Here is a 27,209-nt window from a genome sequence, read left to right on the forward strand (position 1 = left end):
AAACAGAAGCTCTATGGCATTTTTATTGTAAAATATTTTGGGATTATTATTAGCCCTAAATTTTACATCATTCTAAATGACTACGTGGTTGACACACACGATGTGAAATGGAAGTACCAGAAGTTCTTTAGCACCAGCCCATGTCCTATCACCAGATATCTGCATTTGCTCCAATGTTCCCACAGAACCATTCTGAAGCTTCCAGTTAATGTTTAAGGGCCACTATGGACAGGAAATTTGCACTCCCCTTAGTACCTTGCCCTGTTCTTCTCAGCCTCTCCCTACCTTCCCACTTATTATTCAAGTATTGCTTGTTATAATAGTTATAAATGTTGTCAATCTCTCTGAAAAGTCACAAACTCTGTGACTTTGCAGAATAGTGCCTAAGGATTTAAGCTTCAAATATAAGCTCCTCCAAAAGAGAGAGGAGAAAACCCAAGCACAGTCTTCTCACCCGGTATCGGGACTCTGGACGAATCATCATGGACATCCTTGCGTGCTGGCTCAGTGGTCTCTTATAGCCAACAGCGGAGACTGGCCGCTTCATCATCTGCTGATTCCTGCAAATAGACTGCAGTGTTAAGGCCCTGGCTGGAGTGTACCCCACAGCCAAGGCTCAGTCCTGTGGAACAAGTACTCAGAAGACTCTGAGCTGCATAGAACCGCAGTGGTAACTCCCAGGACTGAGGGCTGACAAAGCAGGGCAGTAGCTGCTTGTGTTTTCTGCTTGGTTTGCTGTCTGATTCAGATCTGAGCACCATACATCTTTAAGCTGGAAGGGATCTTGGTCACCATGCAGTGCTCAGGACAGCAGACACACAGCATAGCTATGAGCCCTCCCCAACTCTGTATCCTTGGCAGAGGTCTCCCCGTCCCCAGCAGGACTCAGGCTCAGACTGATCCACAAAATATCACCTTGGTGCTGCCCTCACTGGGCCCAGCACACTTCATGCAATGAGGGGAGATGGAAATGCAAAGAACATAAGAAAGGTTTTAGGTCACTGGTGACAAAGCTCCCAATTCCTAAAGCACGCTTACCACCAAACTTTACCTCATGTACCTACAGCAGCCAACGTCAGAAATGTAATTGGTTTTGATGTTGAATAAATCAGACTGTTCTTCCCATGCTCTTTTAGTCAAGTCCAGCTTTTCAACATTCTTTGTTCCCTCCCCACCTGCAAGTCTATTTAAAGTAAATAGTGACTTACTCCAGTCTAGTTATAGGATGTAATTTCCAATGATCTTCCTCTTCATCAAAGAAGGATCTATTCATACTTTTACTCTTTTCTTCCAGAGGGATAAAGTTTTCTATAATAAGATGCCTGCAGAACACAAGTAATATGAGTGAATAAAGATGAAGAACAGAAAAATGGCCCAAAGCAGTGGCACCTCCCTCTGATCCCAACTCAAGAGGCTGCGGCAGGAAGACCGTTTCTTTTTTTTTTTTTTCCCAGTACCGGGGATCAAACTCACGACCTCACACTTGCCAGGCAGGTGCTGTGCTGCTGAGCTAAATCCCCAGCCCCAGGAAGACCATTTGAGCTTAGGAGGCTAACTGAAGCAATATAATGAGACTCACCCTCAAAAAACAAAACAAAAAACATCAAGAAACTACAGAGTTGACAACCTGGTATCATGAATAATGAGTCACTAGACATCTGCATTGACTCCAGTGTTCCCATAGAATACAGCTAAGAGCCAAGTAACTTGGCAAACATTTACTGAGCAGCTACGATGGGCCTAACATCGTACAAAGAGACAGACATGAATGACACCTGGGCCCTGCGTGGGACAGGGAGGTAATAGTGCAGCATGTTCACATATGATAGGTCTGTCCCAAGCATGTGGAGAGGTCATTTCTGCCCAGGGAGGAGCAGTGTGAGGAAGTGAATGGACTGAGGAGGAGGCAATGCCCAGCCAACTACTGGGTGAACATTTGCTACCAAACGATCTTTATTTTTTTTGTTTGTTTTGTTTTTTTCAGACAGCATCTCGCTATGTAGCCCAGGCTGGCCTCAAACTTGCAGTGGCCCCAAGGAGTACTGGGATTCCAGGTGTGCACCTCCACTCCTGGTCCAAAGGATCCTTGAAAGGACCACTGGTGCTGCTAAGCCAGGTCACTGCCTTCAAACCACTGAAAACAAACTAGAAGTGAAATGGCCTTCCTCCATTCCTATGGCTTGTTGCCCAAGCTGGAAAACTGCCCATTCTAGTTGAACAGGGCAAAGATCAGGACCAAAGGGATTTGGCCCACTGAAAATGAAGATCATCCTTGAGGAGAGCCTCTCCCTGACCATCACCTAGGAAACACAGCAAGAAAGGAAGCTGGGGCTCACTGATTTGCACCCTCCCACAGTGACGATTGTCTCTTGCCCCATCACTGCCTCCATTATTCCAAAACCTCAGGAAATAATAATGCCAAATGGGTGTTCACACGGGTGAGACAAAAAACAAACATCACAGAGGTGCAGGATATTAAGGAATAGGTCAACTCACTGTTTATTCGGAAGATTAGAAGAAAATATCACAATGACAGTGGCCTCCTTATAATGTGGAGAGGTTAATATAGAAAATATCATTTTACAACCCCTAAAGAAATAATGTAACATGCTCTCTCATCTCTATCCCTATCCCTAGCTTAGGGACAAAACATTTTTAGGGAGATAAAATATTTTCTTTACTTTGTTTGACATTTCAGAAATTAGTTTTTATAACATAATTTTTTCTGATTGCAGAGGTCCTATTTACTCATTCAAAATGTGAAATATGGCCAATTATCCTGAAATCTCAATTATCCTGAAATTACAGGTGGTGCACACCTGTAATTTCAGCGCTTGGAAGGCTGAGGCAGGAGGACTGCCTAAGTTTGACAGCACCTGGGCTATATAATGAGTTTAAGGCCAGCCTGAACTACAGAGCAAGACCCTGTCTAAAAAATAAAAGAAAATTTTTAAAAAGTGAAAAGTCATTACCCATAATTCTACTCTCCACATATAACTATTATTAACATTTTGGTATCTTTTGTTTTGATCTTTTTTCTAGATGTCCATTACATACAAAAAGGACTAGCATAAGCTTTTAATTTTAAGGACGCTTTTCCAAATTTAAAACTTGGTCAGTATAAAAATCTCTTTGAAAAGTTCTTTATTGTTTTTGTCTTTTTGAGACAGGGTCTTGAAACTTGCTGGCCTTGAATTTGTAGCAATCCTGCCTCAGCCTCTTAACTGCTAGGATTAAAGGCACACGCCACCACACCTGGCTCAAAAGTTTTTCTTTAAAGAAATAATCTAACTGATAATGTGGAGGGGTTAATATAGAAAATATCATTTTACAACCCCTAAAGAAATAACATAACGTGCTCTCTCATCTCTATCCCTATCCCTAGCTCTATCCCTATCTCTCTTTCTCCTTTTGGGAGGTTCTGGAGCTGGAATCCAGAGCCAAGCATTACTCATGTTATGTAAGTACTCTACCATTAAGTCCCATCTTGAGACCTTTTTATTTTGAGACAGGGTCTCACTAAATTGTCCATGCTGGCCTCGAACTTGTGATCCTCCTGCCTCAAGCTTTTGAGCAGCTGGAATCACAGATCTGTACCACTGCACAGGATAGTCAGTTCTCAAGCTAGGCTGCACAGTAATATCACCTAGAGAGTTTTGAAAGAATATTTTGCCCAGGCCTCATGAGGATAATGGTTTTCAAAGTGTGTTCAAGTCTGGGTGATGACTACTTGTGGGTTCATTAGACCATCAGGACAATTTCTCTCTCTCTCTCTTTTTTTTTTTTTTTTTTTGGTGCTGGGGATTGAACCCAGGGCCTTGTGCAAGCAAGGCAAGATGTGGCTCTACCACTGAGCCACATCTCCACCCCAGTTTTTGTTTTTTTGAGACAAGGCCTTGCTATGTAGCCCAGGCTGGCCTTGAACTCTGGGTGATCCTCCTGCCTCTGCCTCTAGAGTGCTGGGATTACAGGTGTACATCCCACACCTGGCCTAGGATAATTTCTCAATAAAAAGTCAAATTAATTTTTTTAAAAGCCCCTTTTATCAGTAGATAGTAGTGAGAGTGGAACTTTAAAAGCTTTAAGAGTGCTTTCTTTGGCAGCATATATACTAAAATTGTAACAATACAGAAAAGAAAAGCTTTAAGAAAGCAGGATAGAGAAGACCTTAAGAGATTATCTGGTGATCTTCCAGAAATGGACCCAGAAATGCAAAGTGCCTATCTTAGGAATAACAGAAGACAACAGGTTGGCAGGAGCTGAATGAGCAGGAAGCAGGAAGGGGCTCTGCCACTGGGGAAGTTTCCTTGACATACAAGGCCCAAGGTGGCTGAGCACCACACAGCGCCCACACTTACTTGAGTTTCAGTTCACGGGTGAGCTCGTTCTGGGTCTGCTCCAGCTCTTGGCGCTCTTTGATGTGCTCTTCTTGGAGGTCGTGGATCTCAGCCTTCACCGCCTGAAGCTTGGAGAAGAGCTGGAATAGGGAGAGGCAGAGGAAGAGGGTCCATCAAGAGCAGAGCTGTCCCTCAATCACAAGGTGCCGCACCCTGGCCTTGGTCTTCTCATACCTTTTTGAGCTTTTTGGTCTTGATGTCCACCTCTTGCTGTAATGAGCTGTATGTCTCTTTAAGTTCCAAGGTCTCCTCATCTCGACTTTCCATCTGTTGCTGGATTTCTCTCTCTCGACGTTTCTGAGCAATATCACAGAACTTAGCAGCTTGTCCTAGAGACTACGTCAGTACAAGAACACAGGGCTGGGTGCCCCCATCGGCTCCAACTAATATTTTGAAGCTGATAAATCTTGTCTCCATTCCCTTTGAAGAGAGCCTCACAGCAGAGGTAACCACTCTGTGACATAAACTCACTTTAGTCTACCCTATTCTCCCCAGAAAAGCATGCAAACTTACCTGCTCTGCAATTTCTTGTCGTTTCTGCTCCAGGATTTTCTGCTGTTCATTTGTATGATCCACTATATTTTTCCCTCCAACAAGTAGTTTACTCTCCATAGCCTGAGTGAGAAATAAGTAGAATCCATCTTGTGAATGGTTTCCGCTAGAACGTAGCTCCTCATAAAAGAACCCAAGAAAGAAAGAGTTCTGGACTGAATCAAAGGGGACAAACTGGGGGAAAAATATATTGGGCCAGGTATAGTGATGCATGCCTGTAATCCTGCACTCTGGAGGCTGAGGCAGGAGGACTGCTGCAAGTTTGAGGTTAGCCTGCACTACATAATGAATTCAAGGCCAACATGAACTATATAGGAAAATAAAGATTCAAAAAATATACTAGTCAGGAGCTATAGCACACACCTGTAATCCCTGCTACAGAGGCTGAAGCAGGATGACTGCAAACTGGAGCTTAGCCTGGGCAACTTAGCAAGACCCTGCCTCAAAAAAAACAATGTGTAGGGAGCCACCTGGGGGTGTAGTTCAGTGTAAGGGCCCTTAGTTCAATACTCAGTATACTGCCCAGCCCCACTAAAACAGAAAGAGAGAAACACATGTATGTGTATATACACCCTTCCTTAACATCAGTGATACTGAAGGTACAGCTTCTCAAGACATATACAGATTTCAGCTTTAACAAAGCTCTGTCCTGCCTGATTTACATAAAGCACTGAGCCTACTTTAGAACAGACCGAGGACCACTTAAAAGCAGGTACTAGGGATGGAGATGTCGATGAGAATCACAAGGCTCAGAGTCCACTGAGGGACACAGACAAGCAAGCAGGCAGGACCAGATGGTGTCAGACGCCATCCCGAGGAAAGTTCAGAGTAATTAACGGAGATACTCGCCAGAGGCGGAGAATTCAGTCTTTCAGAGAAAGTCAGAGAAGGCTTCCTATCTGAAGCAATATCTAGACAGAAAGCTGCAGACAAACACAGGAGGAAAAAATGGATTTGTGAGAGGGTGGGTAAGGGAGTGGTGATGCCTGAAGCTGGCAAAACCAGCAGGGTCAGTTCTCAACCTCAAGGCCTGTTAGGGAGATAGCACTCCAGGCAACCTGACAAGTTCTCAAGCACAGTCAGACTTGTGCTTTACAGACTCTGCACCCCTGTGACAGGGAGGATGACTGCAACAGGGCAAGTTGGCTGGGGCACCGGAGAGGAGGCTGCTGCAGGGTGCAGGCCTGCACTGGGCGCCAACAGCAAGGGACTGCAAGAGACCCCAATGAGGCAGGGTACAGAGGCCATGGAATTGACAGGGCCTTGAAGGGAGAGGGAGGACAGTGGCAAGAATAACTCCCAGCCAGGTGCGGTGGCATTTGCCTGTAATCCCAGCACTCAGGAGGAGTGCTGTGAGTTTGAGGCCAGCCTGGGCTACGCAGTGAGACTCTGTCTCAAAAAAAAAAAAAAAAAAAAAAGAGTAACTCCTGCAGGCTTGCTTCACAGAGGTCAGGAACAGAGTAGGCTCTGGTGGCCAGGGGCATCTCAGTGGACACCAAGAGGTGGAACTGAGAGGAGCCCGCATGTTGAGAGACAGCTCTGGGTTGGATGTACAAACCCAGAGCCTTCAGCATTCAGATGGGGGCTGAGATCGTGGGAGTGATTTGTATACAAGCAGTGTGCAATACAAAAGCTCTACAACCTTGTTTTTGCTTTTTTTGTTTGTTTTTTTCCTTCAGTACCAGGGGCCTCTACAGTGAGCCACATCCCCAGTCCTTGATTTTTTTATTTGGAGACTGGGTCTCACTAGGCTGCTAAGTTGCCCATCCTAGGCTTGAACTTGTGATCCTCCTGTCTCAACCTCCCAGAATGCCGAGATGACTCTGCTTGTATAATTATGAAACAATAGCTGAGCTGGGCACAGTGGTACATACTCATAATCCCAGCACTCAGGAGGCTGAGGTAGAATGATTTTTTGTCATGAGGACAGCCTATGCTACATAGTGAAACCCTGTCTCAAAAAAATCCAACCAAACAAAAGGAACATTAACTGAAGCCCTGCTGCCACCTTTCAGTCCACTCTTTGAACCTGTTTCCTCTTTTCTCCAAACAAAAGGCCTGGATACATTACTAACCCCCATAACCTCCAGCTCTAAAGTTTTTTGTCCTATTATTTGACAGTATCCATTCACTGGAGAAAGACAGAAGTAATGTCATCCTCTCATAGATGAAACATCTAAAAGATTCGTAGACCTTGCTAAATCTTGCCAAACTGGGCCTCAGAGTTCCCCAAATACCCCAGGTCACTGAGAGAGTCTAAGTGTACCTGGCCTTCAGTAACAAATGTGATCCTAAGAAACAGCATGCAAACCAAACTTTGGCACACCCAGTTACACTCCAGTGCAGGATGAGGAGGGGAAGTGGCATTTGCCATGAAGGATTCTTTGGTAACAAAGTTATATGAACAAAGTTACTTCTAATTGTGCTGTTTCTATCTTCACATGAGCTCTTAAAAGTCTGTGAATTGACTTTCAAGATTTTAAGACCCCTGCCTCTAAAGTAAAATAGGACCCAGCACTGTGAAAGGGCTGCTACGAAGCCACAGATAAACACAGTGCACCTTCACAGAGCAAGGGAAGCAGGTGAGAAAGACTTGTCATTTTTCAACCAATAAACCTGGATTTACTTTAGAGGAGAAATCAAAGTTTGCATAAATTCAGTAAGAAAGAACCCAACACTTCAAAGAATTCTGGCTCATGGTTGGTCAGCCAGTGGCATCCTCAGGCCTCCAGGGCCACCTCTGCACTGTCCTCTGGCATTAAAACCTGGTCACAGTCAGAGCCTGGGCACCTGAGGCCAGAAAGAAGACGCAAAAACGGGGGCGCTCACGCTCCAGAATACTGCTCAGCCGGTGGGGAGACAGAGGTAGGGGTCAGGGAATAAACCAGCATGGCCCGGAGATTAGGGGCACAGGCTGACCACAGGGAACAGCATGAGGGCAGTTTTGGGGTGGGGGAACTATTCTGCGTCTTGTGTAATCAGGATACTGCAGACTAAAACCACACTCAGATACCACTTTATGCCCACCAGATATACAGAAGTTCATCTGATAATCTCAGGGGTTGGTAAGGATGAGAAGAAACCAGAATTCATGTTCAGAGAGGCCTCAGTCACACTGCCACTTCAGAAACCAGACTGTCTACCCAGCACAGGCAAAGCCCAGGGTTCCGCTACCAGTCCCACCAAAACACAAAGCAAAACAGAACCAAGAAGCCGGGTGTGGTGGAGCATGCCTGTAATCACAGCATGCAGGATTACAGTGCTAGGGCAGGAGGATCAACGTTCAGTTCGAGGCCAACCTGGGCTATATAACCAAGTTCAAGGCCAGCATGGACTGCATATGGAGACCCTATCTCAAAAAAAAAAAAGCAAACCACCCAAGAAAATAATTCGTCCTCATATAGTAAAAAATGGAAGGTACATATTCTGTACTCTCAATGTACCAGACAAGAACTCTCACACACACCTATGCTCCTGGAACCAAGTATGGGGACAGTCATAGTAGAAAAGAGAAACAACCCCATACTATTAGGAGAGGGGAATGCCACAGAAAAATGAACAAGTCCCAACTACAGCATCAATGTAGATCAATCACATGAACAGAATGTTAGACATAGATAAAAGCAAACTGCATGGAGCATACTTACATAAAAACAAAAAAGCATGTGGAACTATTTTACTTAGAGATATACATATATGGTAGAATTTTAAAGAAAAGCAAGGAAACAATAAACACCAAATTCAGCTTCTATTTCTTATGAGGGAGGAAGGGACACTTGGATATTTGTTTTATTTGTTTTCCGCTATCTTCATATTTTGCACATATGTAATAATTACTATGAATTCAATTTTTAATTTTTTTCCATTTGAAAACCTTTCTTCATTTTGATCCAATTAAACAAAGGTTTACTGAGTACTTGGTATCATAGAGTTGGAAATGCAAAAGCAAGAGAGAGAGCATCCCTCATATAAGTTTCTGATAAAAGAAAAGGCAGGGGCTGGGGATTTAGCTCAGCGGCAAAGCGCCTGCCTGGCAAGCACAAGGTCATGAGTTCGGTTCCCAGTACCGGAGAAAAACCAAAAAATAAAAAATTTAAAAAAAAAATAAAAGAAAAGGCACTAGCCAAGCACAGTGGTACAGTCCTGTAATCCAAGCACTGTGGGAGGCTGAGGCAAGAAGGATCACAAGTTCGAGCCCAGCTTGGTCAACCTAGCAACTTAGTGAGACCCTATTTAAAAAATTTAAAAAAGGGCTGGGGATATAGCTCAGTACAAAGACTCTGGGTTTAAGCCCCAATACTGGATGAGGGAAGGGAATTAAAGAGGAAAGGGAAGGGGAGGGAGAAGGACAGAGGGGACCCTAAGCAAGGAAGAGGAGGGTACCTTGATTTTGGCACCCAGCATCTCAGCAGCGTCCTTCTCTCGCCGCAGGTCCTCCATCTTTTTCTCCTTTTCCTTCAACAACCTCATCTTCTCCTCTGCAACCAAACTGTGGTCCTCCACAATGGCCCGCTTCTCAATCTCCAGTTTTTCTTGCTGTTCCCGCCAGTAATCATCCTTATCATCCCCTTCCTCCTCACCCTCTTCTCCCTCCTCCTCCTCCTCTTCCCCACCCCCACCACTGCCACCACCTTCCCTCCGCTTCTCTCGCCTCTTCCTCCTGCCAATGGACCGTTTTTCAAGCTGGGCTTTGAGCCGAGCAATTTCTTCCTGGAATTCTCGAAGGAGGGCATCTTTTGGGTCCTCATTGACCCTTGGCTTGTTCTTAATGTTTTTGGCACGGTTGGCATATCTTAGAGTGGTCAGAGTTTCTTCTACATTGTAAGAGGCAGGCCCCACATTGGCCACCATCACAGTCTTGGCATTGCCACCAAGGGAATCTTGGAGGAGCCTGGTAAGCTTTGAGTCTCGATACGGAATGTGCGTGCTTTTGCCGTCCACCAGGGCAGAGATGACATTCCCCAAGGCTGAAAGGGAGAGGTTGATCTTGGTTGCTTCCTTCAGTCTTTCCCCTTGCGCACCGGTCTTGGCTTGCCGCTCACTGCCAGCCAGATCTACGAGGTTCAGTTTCCCTACCCGGATGTGGTTCTCACCATCGAGGCCCACCTCGCTGCACTCAATGGTGATGACGAAGATCGCGTGAGAACGTGAGCTGTGCTCGTTCATGTTGGTGGCGCCAACAGACCGGTTCTGGTTGCCCACGTTCATCACGTGCTCTATCTCCTTCACGCTCTTGGTGACAAAGGAAGACAAGTCTTTCACATACAACCCAGTGTCAGGCCTCTCTTTAAGCTCAAGCCTTTTGGTCTGGTCCTTTGAGAGCAGGTCTCGGATCTCCTCCTGGTAGATCTCTAAGTAAGAAGCCCTAACCAGATACTGCTGATTCTGGGATCGAGAGATGTGGGTGAAGATGTGGTCAAATGAGTTGGGGATGACCCCTCTTTTTTCAGGGTCTCCACGGACCCCTTCCATTGTGTAGGTTTTCCCAGTCCCGGTTTGTCCATAGGCAAAAATCGTCCCATTGAAACCTTGCAGCACGGAGTCCACAAGTGGCCGGAAAGTCTCATCATAGAGCTCAAACTGCTTGGCATTCCAGTCATAGACTGCGTCAAAGGTGAAGGTCTTGGGCATTTCATGGGCTGTACCTTTGGGGTTCTTCACAGATACCTGCCCAAGCTTCACGTCCACATCCACCACCTTGTCGTAGGAAGCAGCCTTTTCCTTGCTATTCATGGGCCGACAGCGAACCACCACCCGGACTGACTCTGAGCTTTTTAACTTCAACATGATGAACTCTGACCAAGTCAGTCTTCAAGGCAATAAACCCAAAATGATTCAGGATGCTAAGGTCCTAGAAAAAAAATCAAAAGTAAGTAAGTACAGTAGTCATTAGGGGCTGCTTTGACAGCAGCTGATATACATACATTATCTTCATCTTGCTGCCCTTCTGACAGCCATATTTAATACTTTACTACACTGTGTATTTCCTCACGGGATCCTAACCAGCTTCACTGTAAAAAAGACTCCAGTCCTCCAGTATTAACTTACCTGACCTCTCCTAAATCAATACCTGATCTTACACTAAAGAAGAGGCAGCCTGAAACCTTTCAAAAGCCCTGATCTTATATCCTGTTGAACTATTAAACCTCTGAGGAGAGCATTATGAAATATCTATCACAGTTTAAAGCCAGGTATGTTGGTATTTATTTATAACCCCAGATACCTGGCAAGCTGAGGCAGAAGGATCACAAGTTTAAGGCCAGCCTTGTCTACATTTCAAGACCCTGTCTCAAAAAACAAAACAAGGCCAGGTATGGTGCCACATGCCTATAATTCCAGCACTTGGGAGGCTGAGGCAGGAGGACTGCTGTGAGATCAAGGCCAACCTGAGCTACATAATGAGCTCAGGACCAGTGTGAACGATGTAGTGAGTCCTCATCTCAAAAACAAGCAAACAAAACAATTAATAAATATTAAGGGCTGAGGATGTAGCTCAGTGGTACAGTGCCCCTATCCATATAGGTATGTGTTTTTATATATAAATATTAAAAATAAGAAGAGCTGGGGATGCAGCTCAGAGTTAGAGCATATACCTAGCATATGTGAGGTCCTGGGTTCAATCCCTAGTATCATAAAAATAAAATAAAATGTTCATTATCTTTTGATCTAGCAAGTTCTAAAAAAATGTATCCTACAGATACCAGTCTTGTACAAAGGATATTGTACTGGGATATTGGTTATGGCACTGTTTGTGGTAGCAATAGACTGTGGACAATGACAATTTCTGTAAAGAGAGGACTGAATTTTTTTGTATCTTTTTCAGTACTGGAAATTGAATACAGCACCTTTGCACTAAGCCACATTTGTAGTCCTTTTCTTCATTTTTTGAGACAGGGTCTTGTTAAGTCACTAAGTTGCTCAGGGTAGGTTGAACTTGTGATCTTCCTACCTCTGCTACTGTAAGTACTGGAATCACCACTGTGTATGATCATGCCCAGCTAAAAGGGGATTGAGTGAATTAAATACATTTGATATATATACAGTGACATCCTGAGTAGTTATTTTGGGGGGGCTCTCTTTGGGGTTTTGTGGGGGAGGATTGAACCCAGGGCCTCTGCCACAAGCTACAGGCCCAGCCCCCCTTTTTTATTTTTTGAGCCAGGGTCTTGCTAAATTGCTAAAATTACACCACTCTGGTGGGGACACTGACAATGGGGGAGTTTATGCAAGGGCAGGGCAAGGAGTATATGGAAATCTCTGTATCTTCTGCTCCATTTTGCTGAGAACCTAAAAATCCTCTAAAAATCAAGTCTACTAAAAAAATTAAAGGTACAAAAAGGGGATACAAGCATGTTATATGCTTAATGTGCATGCAGTATTATTAGAGGTATATATGTAAAAGTTATAACAGTGGCAGCCCCAGCAGGAGAACTACAGGCCTAGCGGACTTGGAGGTCTAGAGAGAAAGAATTTCTCACTGTGTCTGCACTTATGCTGTTTGAATTTCCTAGCTCGTGCTGATAAAACTTTTCAATCTAATAGCATCAACAAAAACTGGCTTCTTCAAACTGTGTTAAAATAAGTGACGATGAGAATGTGGTATACAATGTAGGGCACAGAGGAGACTTAACAATTTAATAGAATTTGAATGCAAATAAATGGATAGGTGTTAATAATTCCTAAAGTAAAGACAAGAAAAAAGATCTTCATTTTGTTCTAGAAAACTTGGTGCAGAAGAAAGGATGATTAAGTGTATCCTTTGGGAGGGGGAGGAATAAATGGATACACAAGGACCTCAAGGTCTTGATGACCTCAGTGCAGAGAATTTTTAAAATAGACAATTCCCATGTTCTTGACTGAAAGGGCCCTTTGGAGACAGACGCTGCCTCCTCACCTGTTGTCTGGCCACCCAGGTCCCCTGCCTACAGGCAACTGTTATCAGATTTGTAAGACACCTAACGCACACACAAATATGTATTCATATGACTTAGCCCTTCCTTTTTAAGAAAGCATGTTATGCAGAATAATGTAGTGTTCTGCATCTTGCCTTACCTCAACAACCTATCCTAGAAGTTGTTCCCTCAATAAATACAGAGCTGACTTATTCTTCCGGATAGCAGCACGATATTCACTGTGACACTACACATGCATTTCAGCTGTTTCTGATATTCTGCTATGAAAAAAATCTAGGACACACCATCACTTTGTGCACGGGAAAGTTTATAAGGAAAATTTCCTAGAAGTGCAATTCTGAATCAAAGGATACATGCATTTGTAATTGTAATAGCTGTTCAGATCAGTGAAACAGTATTCTTCTTATTTGTGAAAAATGACTCATTCCCTGCCAAGAAAAGGGTGGGAAAATGGGAAGTTTTGAGGGGCCACTTTGGGCATATGTGCCTCAGGTTAATAAATAGACAAAGTCAACAAGTCCCCCCTTTGATCCTTCTTAGATTGTTCTGTTGTTAAGCAGGTGGAAACACAGAAAGTTACTTTTCATACTTCTAGTTGTTACACACAATAAAATATTGTTGTCTACAATGAAGAACCTATGTGAACTCATTTTCTATCAATTCTTTTCCCCCCTTCTTGATCAGTGTGAGATTAAAAGACACCTACAAGGTGGAAGGACTCTGTAAACTAATATAAAGATGGATTAAAATAAAACAGGACCAGAGATGTGACTCAGTAGTACAGTGCTTGCCTAGCATGCATGAGACATTGGGTTCAATCCCCCAGCAGGGCAAAAAAAAAAAAAAAAAAAAAAAAAATTAACTTTTGTCTTTCAAAAGATATCAAGAAAGTAAGAAGACCTGCAGGGCAAAAAAAAAAAACAGGATTCATCCAGAATCCCTGCCAAGGTCATTTCGCCCCAGAGGTTACACAGGTGAGCCCTAATTTTACCCATTAAACATCACTAGAGAGCCAGGCATGGTTGCTCATGCCTATAATTCCAGCACTCAGGAAGCTGAGGCAGGAGGATTGCCACGAGTTCAAGGTCAGCCTGAGATACAGAGTTCAAGGCCACCTGAACTACATAGTGAGACCCTGTCCAAAAAAAAAAAAAAAGGTAAACATCACTAGAATAACATTTTCTATTGTCATCATTCCAAAAATAAAAATGGATTAAATTGACATCTAAACACCTTGTAAAACCAAACTGCAAGCCATTTAAAGAAAACTAAACACAAGGTAGTCCTTCCATTCATTCATCATCCTCAAATGTTATTAGAGTTTTGCCAGATAGGAAGAAAGTACCAGACATTAGAATGGCCAGTTTAAGGTAGCTCCTTTGCACTTCTAGGGAATGGCCCTGAAAGCTATGACTGAGTCCAATTCTTAGGCCTGTCTTCCTCTGTTCCATTCCAACAGGCCTAGCTGGGCTGGGTGCAAAGTGAAAATCCCAGCCCCTAGAGCTTCCTCTGGTAGAGCCTCAGATGTGATGAATGGGGAGTCAGACAAGATTCTTGTAAAGCCAGGAAGAGGACTGACTCCTGTACGTTATCCTGCTCTAAAAAGGCAAAGCTGTGACTTTTTCCTAGCAAAACAATATGGTCCCAAGCCTGTTTGTATCAAAAAGCCTGCAGCAAGTTGACCTTGAGGCTCAGCAGCTAAGTTATAGCTCTGTATACATTTTCAGCTCTCCAAAATGATAAAAAACAGTGGAATGATAATGACCTACATGAATCTTAAAAATCTTACAAAGGAATGAATTTCTAAAGCATGAGTCCTCTTAATCAAATCTCTTAACTCTGAACACAGGGCACATTTCTTTTCTGAATTCATCCAGCTAGACAGAACACATGTCATATATTATTGACGAATTATCTCAGGAAGATGGACTAATTTAATTTCCTGCCACCAGGGCTCAAAATCTTGTTCTGGGTCCTCCTCAAAGGAGAGGGTTTTCTTGGAAGGATGCCCTGATACTCTTTATTACTTCTTGTCTTCTAGTGGGTCTAATTACTGAGTGATAAATCTTTAAAGGTACTCACTGCCTTGCCAGGAAAGAAAGAACCACAGGTCAGCAGCTCAGCACCTGTTTCCTGAATATCTTTTCTGCTAGAATTTGTCACTCACTGTTAACACCCACTGTCTGAGAGGCTCTTACTAGTGAAAAAGGGAGTTTTTCCTTCATGTCTTTTGTCACTGAGAAAATCAGCTACACCTTTCTCACGGCAGCCACACTCTTCCCACCACTCTTCACCTCTGTTGTGCTTGGATTTGTGCAGCTTCCCCTGCTTGCCATCTTGGAGCACCTGCTCAGAGTTTAGAACCAGGTGTAGACTGGGTTCTCAGTAACTGGGTTTCCTAAGGAGATTCTAAGGCAAAGGTCACAGACGCATCATATTCTACCTGAAAGGTTCATTTTTAGTGGTGGTGATCAAATCCAGGGCTTTATACATGCAAGGCAGCACTTTTATCTCTGAGCTCCACCCCAGCCCTGTACTTGAAACTTTTTATGGGTCTACTTGGTGTTTTAGAAAACAATAGGGTGGGCATGGTGGCGCATGCCTGTAACCCCAGCACTCGGGAGGCTGAGGCAGAAAGGACGCTGAGGCAGGAGGATCCTTGTGAGTTCGAGACCAGCCTGGGCTACAAAGTGAGCTCAAGGCGAGAACTGCATAGAGAGACCCTGTCTCAAAAACACACACACACAAAAATAAAGATAAATAAATAAATAAATAATAAAAAAATAAAAAAAAATAGGGCTTTGGGGAAGAAGCATAGTGATAGGATGCTGGCTTAGCATAAGCAAGGCCCTGGGTTCAATGTCCAGCACCAAAAACAACCACTGAACCACAGCAAAGCCCTCAGCAACTCAAACTTCTGTATAGTCATGTTCTAGTAAAAACTCTGGCACATTTATACAAAGAAATGTATATCTAGAGAGAAATGATAAAGCAAAATATTCATATTGCAGACAATACAGTATACTATTCTGTAGTGAAAAAGGAATAAATTAAACCAGGGGTCAGCCTAGTATAGCCCACCAGCCAAATCTGGTCCACAGTCTGTTTTTTGCAGATAAGATTTTATTGGGACACAGCTATAAATTCCTTTGTTTACACATTATCAATGGCTGCACAACATTAAAATGGCAGAGTTGAGTGGCTACAACAGAGATAGTATGGCCCACAGAATCTAAAATACTCATTACCTGGCCCTAACAGAAACAAAGTTTGCCAACCCTCAAATTAAGAGTTTTATTTACACACACACACACACACACACACACACACACACACACACAAATAAGGCTGAGTAAAAAAGCAAGCCATAGCGTGACAATTTTTATTAGAAATTTGTAAAACAATACAGTATTCATGGATTTATGTTTACGTATGTATAAGTATAAAAAATTAGAGAGAAAGACACAGTTGATAATAGTGACTGCCAATCTGGGCAGTGAGAAGTATGTAAAATAGGGTATTTCAACTTTATCAGTGATACTTTATCATTTTTCTTAAAAAAGGGGGAAATGAGGCTTTGAAGCAAATAGAAAATATTAACAGCTACCAATTCCAGCTGTTTCCTAAATTATTACAACAACCAGCTTCACATTAAAAAAAAAAAAAAAAAGATTTTTTTACTCTGGAAGAATGGGAATTCCTGGAAGTCCCTGACCTGCAATTCAAATGGCAACGAGAGCCGAGCAACAGCATCCTTCTGGTGGGCCTGGGCCCACCAGTGCCCGCCCCCCCGTTTCACACCCAGCATGCTTCGTTCATTATATGTACTGCCTGGCTCCTGTAGGCATCTCTGTCTAGGAACAAGTTCACGTACACATGATTTGACTAAGAAAGACCTGCCATGTTATTCCATCTTTTAAGATGGCATTCACCAAGGCTCTGGGATGACATAGAAAATGCTTATAAATAGAGCAGTTTATAAAACTGAATGATTGCATTTAATCACAATTATATAAAAAATAAGACACATTAAAACAGCAGTGGTCCACTTTAGGTGATGGGAGGATAAGTAATTTCCCCTACTTTTTCACTATTTTGTGTATTTTCCAAATTCTCTTCAACAAGCATGTGGTATCTTCAAATGGGGAGAAAAATAAAGGTCTGGCAATTCCCCAGGAGTAGGTCTGCAAGAAGGAGCACTCTGCAGGCACACAAAACGCATACTAATGCATCTATAATAATGCATTCCTACACAGCAGCAGCATCCTCAAAGATCAGACCAAGCAAACACCTGCCAACTGCCTGGCCCAGAGTTCAAGGACTCAGAGTATGTGAAATGAAGCCTGGGCCACAAATCACAGGAGCCATCAGAAAAGCACTGCAACACTCCAGCAAGAAGATAAAAGCAGCTCCCTATTAGCCAGCCTAAACCAACTCCCTGAGCAAGCTCCTCTCAGGGGAAGCAGCTGTTTTTATTCTGTATCCATCACATCACTATCAACATTAGTCTCTTTCACAATTGTTTCTAATTGCTTTTGAAGGACCAGGATTCCCCTTGGCAATTCTTGAGCTACATTAGGTCTTCAAATTCAATTCTGGCTCTCTGGTTCCTACAATGACCAGTTATCAACAATGGGAATGATACACTTTTCCAAACCATCTGTGGCTGAAAAGTAACATCACTGCCCTGCAGAAGTTTTTTAAAAACATGGTATTTATGTTAATGGAACAATTCTATATTTCCTTATATGTGCAAAAATCCTATTTTTTGGAGGGTTATGCAAAAAACAGATAACAACAATAGTGATCAGCTAAAAAGACTGGTTTTCCCTAAAAGAGGTGTTTGGCTGAGGGCTAAGGGTAGTAGAAAGACTTTTCACTATGTACCTCTTACAATTTGAATCATGTGAGTGAATTACTTGGTTTTTTTTTTTTTTTTTTTTTGGTTTTTGGTTTTTTTCTGGTACTGGGAACCGAACTCACAATGTTGCGCTTGCCAGGCAGGCGCTGTGCCACTGAACTAAACCCCCAGCCCGTGAATGAATTCCTTTGTCTGAAAAATAAAACTAGGGGGAGAAAGACAAGAAAAAACATTGTGAAATTAAGTAAATGAATAACTAGGTGTCAAAGTTCATTTTTTCCCATTACATCTACCCATTTTTACTGATCACCATTAATATAAAGTAATAGGAACATTTTAATTGATGAATGAGGAGTCCTAGGAATAAAACTACTTGTGCCAAATTAATGGAGAAGCTTCTTTTTTTTTTTTTTCCCCCAGTATCGGGAATCGAACTCACGACCTTGCACTTCCCAGGCAGGCGCTGTGCCACTGAGCTAAATCCCCAGCCCCCGAGAAGCTTCTTCTTGAAGCTTCTATGAGGCAATAAATTTTCATTCATTCATTTACTTACTTATCCAGTGCTGAGGACTGAGTCCAGAGTTTCACACATTCTCAGCAAGTCTCTACTATTGAGCTGTATCCCCTGCCCTTTTATCTTTATTTTGAGACAGATTTTCACTATGCTGACCTCAAACTTGAATTCTTCTGCCTTGGACTCCCAAGTAGCTGGGAATACGGGTGTGCACCTCACATGTGGCAGAATTTTGAACTTTTTAATGTCAACGTAGCAAGTCATATGGCCTCATCTCTTAAAGGCGCTCACAATAAAGATGCCAAAATGAGACTGGTAAAATATATTTTTATTACAAGCACTATTTATACACACAGAATCATCTTTCTTGTAAGCCAACTATGTGAACTAGTAAGATTCAAAACAACCCTTACAAAGTACATAAAAACCAAGACATCCCAAATGGGCACCATTTACTTAAGGGCCAAAACTCTACTAGGCACACTGATGAGTCCTGTAATACTAGCTACTTGGTGGGCTGAGGTAAGAGGGTCAAAGTTTTAAGACTAGCATGGGCAATTTAGCTAGATCTTTTTTTTTTTTTTTTTTTTTTTTTTTGGTTTTTCTCTGGTACCAGGAACCGAACTCACAACCTTGCGCTTGCCAGGCAGGCGCTTTTGCTGCTGAGCTAAATCCCCAGCCCTTTAGCTAGATCTTGTCTCTAAACAAAAATTCAAAACAGGGCCAGGGACATGGTTCAATGTAGAACTTTTGCCTAGCACATGAAGGTCTTTCCAGTACCACAAAAAAAAAAAGAAAAAGAAAAAAACCCTCTAAATATAAACAACCTCTTAAAGCAGTAATTCCATGTCTTGGGATTATTTTAAGGACATAATTGAACACCTGAACATTTGTACAAAGATGTACATTCATGTTTGTTTATAACAGCGCCAATTGCTGGGGGTGGTGGCAACAGCCTATAATCCCAGCACTCGGGAGGCTGAAGCAGGAGGATCGCTGCAAGTTCGAGGCCAGCCTAGGCTACAAAGTGAGTTCAAAGGCAGCCTGAACTGCATGGTGAAACTCTGTCTCAAAAAGACAAAAAATAAATAAATAAGTAAAAAAAAATGTAACAGCACCATCTCTAACTACTAAAGTACTCACCAATAAAGAGATTGGTTAGATTATAGCACATCTATACAATGGACACTATACTGTCATTAGGAATGACATAGCTGGGCAGCCTGTAATCCTAGCACTCAGGAGGCTGAGACAGGAGGATTGCAATTTTGAGACCAGGTTAGGCTACATAGTGAGATCCTACCCAAAAAAGGTGAATGACACCTCTAGGCATAAAAAAAAATGGTATAAACCTCTAGACAGTATTTAAGTATAGAAATGAAAAGAACAGGCTACTAAACAACTACTATAATTCAACCCATGCATGTGCATGTACATGTGCAGAGAGATGGAGAGACAGAGTGTAAAGTCGTGGCTAAAAAGCATGAGCTTTAGGTCTGGGTTTGAGCTGCAGTACAGCTCAATGGTAGAGCACTCACCTTACATGCATGAGGCCCTGGGTTCAATCCTAGCACCCTTAGACAAAAGAAACAGATCTAGCTACAAAATCTTGAGAAAGCTAGTAAGTCAGTTTCTTCTTCTGTAAAACACAGTAAATAACACCTACCTGAAAGAACTGTTCTAAGGATTAAATCACCTAATAAATGTTAAATGCTTAGCCTAGTACAAGATGTGTAACATTCAGAAGATGCAAGCAACACTGATCTCTGGCTGGTGGGCCCGCAAGTGTTTCATGGGGTTTTTGCTTATTTGTTTGTTTTGCTTTCTTTGGACTTTTTGGTAAGTGTATGAATTTTGTTTTTATGGTTAAGGTGAAAGGAAGCAATAAAACTATTTTTTCTTGAGGGGAAAAAGTCTAGCACCTTAATTTTGGTTTAGGTATCCTAAGACAAGCTAGTTTTCAGAAAGAAGCCTGCACAGGTCAGACAAGAGAGATAAACAGTGAATGCCTGCCCTGAATCCAAACTGGCACCAAGCACCCTTTGCCATTAATGACACAACCAGGCAAACAGAAAAATCACTTCTCCTGGTGGAGAAAAGTATAAAAACTTTTTGTATTCAATTGTGAAATGTTCATAAAATACAGTCATAAAAATATATTCAGGTCCACAGATGACCTACTCAGAATTGATGTGGGTCTAGGATTTTATTGTATTAAATAGTTACAACACAGTATATCAAGAGCTTTTAAATCCACAAAATCACCTTATGAGGAAGGCAGGTATTGGCTTCATTTTAAAAATAAGAATTGGAAGCTCAGAGAAATTAGTTTGCTGAGGACACACAGCAATTAAGGGGAAGATTCAAGATTGAAAACCAGACCTATTTAAAAATCCATATATTTTATTAACTTATTTACATGTTTTTGAGACAGGGTCTCACTATGTAGTCCAGGCTAGCTTTGATTTCACTATGTAGCCCTGGCTGATCTCGAACTCTCAGCAATCCTCCTGCCTCAGTCTTCTATGTGCTAGGATGCTGGGGTTATAGGTATCTGCCACCACACCTTGCTAAATTCATGTATTTTAAGAATGCACATACAGTATACATGACCATACATGTATTGATACATGCACAAGTGAAAAGAATTTAAGCTGTACATGGTAGTACACAGTAAACAAGCAAATCTTCCTCCTGCCCCTAAGGGAGATACCTGAAGCACATGCAAACGTTAATGTATCTACATTGTTCCCCTGCTACAAAAAAAAACTGTAGGTAGAAGTACACTATATACACTAGTCTAATTCTTGTTACATAGATCTTTTAAAAATAGCTCACTGGGGCTGGGGATTTAGCTCAGCGGCAAAGCGCCTGCCTGGCAAGCGCAAGGTCGTGAGTTCGGTTCCTGGTACCTGAAAAAAAACAAACAAACAAAAAAAAAATAGCTCACTGTATGCCATGATATGGTTGCTTACAAAGTATTTTATCTGTGCCCTATTGAAGAGCCTTCAGATTATTTCTGGTCTTTTGCTACAACAAACAACACTGCAGGGACTATGCTGGACACAGGGACTGTGCCGGCCACACGTCCTGCGGACATGTGAGAGTAACTGGCAGGTCCTCTCAAGGTGAAAATGCTATGCACATTCCTTTTTGATAGAATTCCAACTGGCCTTCTCCAGGTTGCAAAATCTGTCCTTCTACTAAGAGTGGGCCCCATGCCCTACTTGACCCTCACACTCAGAGCCATGTCTGAACACCCCCTGAGCTGCTAAGCTGAAAGAGCTTCCTGCCAGCAACTTCCCAACTCACATGCTGACCCCAGTCCTTGGAGAAAAGTGAAATCTGTCTGGTAAAAACATCCACCTCCACTCAAGGGGCTCAAATCAAATGCAATACATGGCCCTTGTGTGGAGGCCTTTTTTGGATCCTGATTCAAAAAACCAACTATTTTATAACATACAGCACAATCAAGGACATTTGAATACTGGATATGAAGGAATTATTATTTTTTAAGTTTTATTTTTAAAAGAAGTTTCTTATCTTTTAGAGACAAATAATAGCTTCAGATAAAGTTATATACTGTCTTCAACCTGTTTCAAAATAATGGGGGTGGGTAGGCCTGGGAGACATAGCTCAGCGGCACAAGCACCTACGTGGCAAGTGCAAGGTCCTGAGTTTGATTCCCGGTACCAAAAAAAATAAATAAATAATAATGGGGGTGGAGTGCAAGGGCAGGTTACAGGAGAACGAGGATTGAAATGAGCTGATAACTGCAGAGTAGGGTAATAGGTTCACAGTTCATTACACTACTTCACTTTTTTATATGCTTGAGATTTTCCATAATGGGGAGAAAATCACCCTCTGGCCAATGGCTTTTCATTTTAAAAATATTTTTAAATTATGGTAAACATAAAACAAACCAAAGGGCATGATGGTATACACACTCGTATAGTCCCAGCACTCTAAGAGGCTGAGGCAGGAGGGTTGAAAATTTGAGCCCAGCCTGCTCATAACAGGGTCATAATTCATATGTCTCACTGCAGGCAGCTCTGAGCCACCAGTGGTACGTGCATGACGGTCCTATCAGGCAGCATGGGACAGTCCCATCAGGTGGTAGAAGCTGTCCAGTGGGACAGTCATGCATGTACCTCTGGTGGTTCAAGCCAGTGGAAATATGTTGATGACCCCTATCTCAAAATAAAAATTAAAAAGGCTGGGATGTAGCTTGGGGCAAAGGTCCTGGGTTCAAACCCTAGTGCCATAAACAAACAACAACCAATAAAAACTCCACAAAAGCGGCACATGCCTGTTGTCCCAGCATCAGCAGACTGCAGTAGATGGATTGCTTGAGCCAGGGAGTTCAAACTAGTCAGGTCAACAAGCAAGAAGTCTCTACCTTAAACAACATCAAAAACAATTAAAAGGATAAATTTTATGTGTCTGTCATTGGTGCTCTGAGATAGGGTCTTGCTATAATGGCAAAGCTGGCCCCAAACTCTTGGGCTCAAGTGATCCTCCTCTCTCAGCTTCCCTCCTCAGCAGAACTATAGGCATGCACAACCACAGCAGGCTATCCATTTAATGATTTTTAAGTGTATACCATAGTTGGGTAATGTTAATTATATTTACATTGAGGCCAGGAGTGATAGCAGGCTGCAGTCCTAGCAACTTGGAAAGCTGGGGTGGGACTGTAAGTTCAAGGCCAGCCTGAGCAATTTACCGAGACCCAAAACTGTATACCTGTCAAACACTTCAACATTTTCCCCTCCCTGTAGCCCTGCTCATTCTGTTTCCATGATTTTCATTACTCTGGATGTCTTAGTAAGGGGAATGACACAGTGATTGCCTTTTTGTGACTGGCTTATTTCACTCAGCATAATGTCCTCAAGGTTCATCCATGTTGTCGTATGTGACAGGATTTCCTTCTTTTAAAGGCCGAGTAATAACCCATTGAATGTATACACCACATTTTCTTTTCTTTTGTTGAAACATGGGAGGTAGCCCTCGCTATGTTGCCCACCGAGCCTTGAGCTCTCAAACCTCCTGCCTCAGCTTCCATGATGGGATTATAGCTTGTGCCACCACACCTGGCTCACCTTGTATTTACTCTGTTTCATTCCTCCATCTAGTGCGATTCTACCTTGAGGCTATTGTGAATATGCTACAGTAACACTGACTGTGCTTAGAGGCTGTTCATTTTCATCAGACTGCCATTCAGCTGGGTAGAGACAAAAAGCAAAACACATATTGAAAAGAAAGAGGTGGACCTGGACATGCGATGCACACCTGTAATCCCAGTACTTGGAGGCTGAGGCAGGAGGATTGCAAAGTTGAGGTCAACCTGAACTACACAATGAGACCCTATCTCAGAAATAAAATATAACAAAAAAAATAAATAAAAGGATGAGGTGGCCCAAATTGCAAAAAGAAATTCAGACACACCTGCAAGTGAAACCCAGTCCTACTGCCTCTAGTTCTGGGACTCTGAACCAACTCCTCCCTTCTGGGTTGCCTTCCCCCTCTGTAAGATGAGAACAGCACTAATAACCTGCTCGTTGGGGCTGTGCAGGGACAAGCATCAAGGATCTGGCTCAAGAGAGGTGTTTTCTGCTCTGACCAAACTGACAGGAGAAAATCTGAGACTTAGGCAAGCAGCATGGCCCCTGGAGCTAATAAGCTGCAAAGCAAGCCAGAACGCTCTAGCGGGCTCCAAAATGGACAAGCGGACAGCCGTTTCCACACGTGCAGCATGTTCTAAGTGCCAGGAATCCCACTGTCTTTCCACAGCCCATTCATGACTGGTGCCAATCTTTACTGCAGGTTTCTCTTAACATCTACCTTCTTTCAAATCCAAGCACTCAGGAGGCTGAGGCAGGAGGACTGCCACAAGTTTGAGGCCAGCCAGGGGTACATAGTGAGTTCAAGGACAATGTGGAAGAATACAAAGCAAAACACTGTCTCAAAAACAAAATAAACAAATAAACAAAATCCACTTTAACATAAATTTATTTTAAAACAAAATTACATCACTATAGGAAATCAGTATAACCAGCAAATGGAAGGTAATTGTGAAAAAAACATAAGCATATGCAACAATGTTACTAAATTCTAGTTAAAGACTGTAGCCCACGGAAGGCCTGGTACTTGGCCTCTCTTGGTGAGAAGGGAGCTTAATAAATGTGAAGAAATAGGCTGACAGGGCCGGGCAGGGGAGGAGGGGGCCCATGGTGAATCATTTAATGATGGAAGGATCTAACTTAAAGAAATCCTCAGAAATGTACCTTTGTCATTACACTAAGACAACCATCCTTAAGATGTTCTCTGTAGGGGCTGGGGATTTAGCTCAGCGGCAAAAGCACCTGCCTGGCAAGTGCAAGGTCGTGAGTTCGGTTCCTGGTACCGGAGAAAAAACCAAAAAAAAAAAAAAAAAAGATGTTCTCTGTAGCATTATTTATAGTATTTAAATATTGGAGGGGCTGGGGAGTAGCTCAGTGGTAGAGTAATTGCCTAGTACCCACAAGGGCCTGGCTTTGATTCCCAGCAGTGCAATAACTAAAAATAAAATTGCCAGTTGCACATTTTCTTTCCTCCTCTACAGCAGCACCCATCTATGATTAATCTGTGAAGGAGATTTTTTTTTTTTTTTTCTGGTACCGGGAATCGAACTCATGATCTTGTGCTTGCCAGGCAGGCACTGTGCCATTGAGCTAAATCCCCAGCCCCAAGGAGATCTCAAAATAATTTTAATTTTCTTAATCTTAAGGTTCTGGGTCTCCTTTTAAAAAATAAAAATAAATAAATAAAGTAAATAGGACATAGTAACAAATAAAGTAACATAGTGATAAATAAAGTAACACAGGACATAGGTAAGAACTGCATACCTATGAAATAAAATATATTTAGGAATACACTTGTATCTGGGCACTAAAATGTTAACAGTTGCTATTTCTAGATTTAGGGTGAATTTAGGTAAGAGTTAGGGTGAATCTTACTTGTTTTAATCTTTTCAGGATTTTCCTCATTGGAAATAATAATATATAAAATTATTATAGGGCCTGGGGATTTAGCTCAGTGGCACAATGCCTGCCCGGCAAGTGCAAGGTTGTGAGTTCGATTCTCGGTACCGGGGAAAAAAAAAAAAAAAGAACAAACCATGAAACTCTCGGGGGGCATAAGGTGCTAGACTATTTAGGAAGCAGGAAAGAAGCTGTTATGACTAGAGCAGGGAGAGCACATCATCCTTAATTCAGTCAATAAGCTCCAAGAGTTCAGAGACCACGTCCGATAAAATTATTATAAATAATAATTTATAACTGGGGAAAAATGCCATTTAAAAAAAGGCTAACAACTGAAGAAGAAAGGAAAATATATAGAGCACTATGTATTTCTTATGCTAGAGTCCAACTCTTTATTGCAGGTCTTGCAAAAGTAGTAACTATTTCCACCAAGGACTATCTTCTTGTGGTTAAGTAACTTGAGCTGACATTTTATCTTACTGGATGGAATCTTTTATGACTTACCAGCTAGATTTTTTTTGCTTAGGTTCTTGAAATGTGTTATGAGGTAATGATTACTGCAATCCACGGAGGTGCTGAAGATCATGCTATGAGCTTTTAGTTTCTATTTAATTTCTACCACGCACCAAAGTCCAAGCAAACCCTGCAAGCACTGCTGAAAGTACCATGAAGGACCCAGGATGGGTAACAGTGTGTTAATGCCAAATCCCAATTATCTCCGACAATCTCTATTTCACTTGGGCCCATTTCCATTTACACACTATGTTCAAGTATGAGAAAATGCAAGAGCTGCAAATATCTTGCCAAAACTTTAAAAATAAAACCGCACCCATTCCCATTACCACTGGTTCACTTTCTAATGCGAATTATGATTTAAATAAGTCAGCATGCTAAAGATAGATCTGCCTGCTCAATGTCCGCAATCAGTGTGACAAAGTGAGGAGACACAATGTGTCACCATGATTAACTGAGCCTTAAACACGAACATCTCAAGCTGCAGTGCAGATGTGTGATGCTGATAAGATGAGCTGATTGTAATGCTCTCTGACTGCCAAGAAGCGAGCTCTGAGCACTCCACCCAGAAGGTCTGGGAGTAAATCCAGCATGAGGTCACTAGGGGAGAAGATGTCACCAGACTCACAGCTCAGTCTTTCAGGCAGAACTGGAAGGGTCTTGGAAAGAACTTTCCCATGATGAGTGTGTGTGTATGTGTGCGTGTGCGTGTGCGTGTGCGTGAGAGGGAGAGAGAGAGAGAGAGAGAGAGAGAGAGAGAGAGAAAGAGAGAGAGAGAGAAAGAGAAAGAGAAAGAGAAAGAGAGACAGATAGACAGACAGATGCTGAGGTCCAAAGAGGTTGAGCTACCTGCCCCAAGCCACACAGCAAGTGGCAGGATTATTACTAGAATCCTCAGCCCAGGACCCACTGCCTTTTCAAGCCAGAATTTCCTGTGATGCCATAGGCTTTGGCCAAGTTCTACTGCTCTGGGGAAATAGATGTTGAAAGGAAAATAATGAGCCCATAGGGCAAAGAGAAAACTCAGGCACAGCAAGACTGAATCTTTTACAATTAGTCAGCAGGCATTCTAGGACTTCAGCCACCCTCTTTGCAACAGGTGTAGATATAATCACCAGAATCAAGAAACAGCAGGCTAAGTGACTCAGAACAAAAGCTCAACGTTCCTACGTGCTTCAGCTACTTGGGGCCTGGAGTTAGATCACCATGAAGTGAGACAAAGCACACTTTACCAAGCTGGGAATCTCTTAGGGGCCTCATTATTCAACCACTGCCACCCATCTTTACACTAAAATAGCTCGAGGGTTTTCCCCTTGATTTCCTCAGATATTCTTTGAAGTCACTTTTTTTTAATCAGCATTTTAAATTAGTTACCCTAGCCAGGTGTGGTGGTGCATACCTGTAATCCCAGCTCTCAGGAAGCTGAAGCAAGAGGATCAC

The 27,209-nt window shown here is 42.5% G+C and overlaps 1 protein-coding gene across 3 annotated transcripts in view; it reads right to left on the reverse strand.

Moving 5' to 3' along the window:
- Positions 1-27,209, reverse strand: part of Kif3b (kinesin family member 3B) — a 41,018-nt gene that overhangs the window by 6,815 nt on the left and 6,994 nt on the right. For all 3 annotated transcript variants that reach the window (XM_005384874.2, XM_005384873.2, XM_013514112.1), the window contains 6 exons: positions 9,333-10,800; positions 4,911-5,012; positions 4,572-4,694; positions 4,359-4,477; positions 1,209-1,322; positions 455-560 (listed from right to left, as the gene is read on the reverse strand). In XM_005384874.2, coding sequence (XP_005384931.1) covers positions 455-560; positions 1,209-1,322; positions 4,359-4,477; positions 4,572-4,694; positions 4,911-5,012; positions 9,333-10,736 — 1,968 coding nt within the window. In that variant the 5' untranslated portion in view covers positions 10,737-10,800. The remainder of the gene's footprint in view (positions 1-454; positions 561-1,208; positions 1,323-4,358; positions 4,478-4,571; positions 4,695-4,910; positions 5,013-9,332; positions 10,801-27,209) is intronic.

Source organism: Chinchilla lanigera, unplaced genomic scaffold (genome assembly GCF_000276665.1).
Source record: "Chinchilla lanigera isolate Chin_1 unplaced genomic scaffold, ChiLan1.0 scaffold00021, whole genome shotgun sequence".
Classification (NCBI taxonomy): domain Eukaryota; kingdom Metazoa; phylum Chordata; class Mammalia; order Rodentia; family Chinchillidae; genus Chinchilla; species Chinchilla lanigera.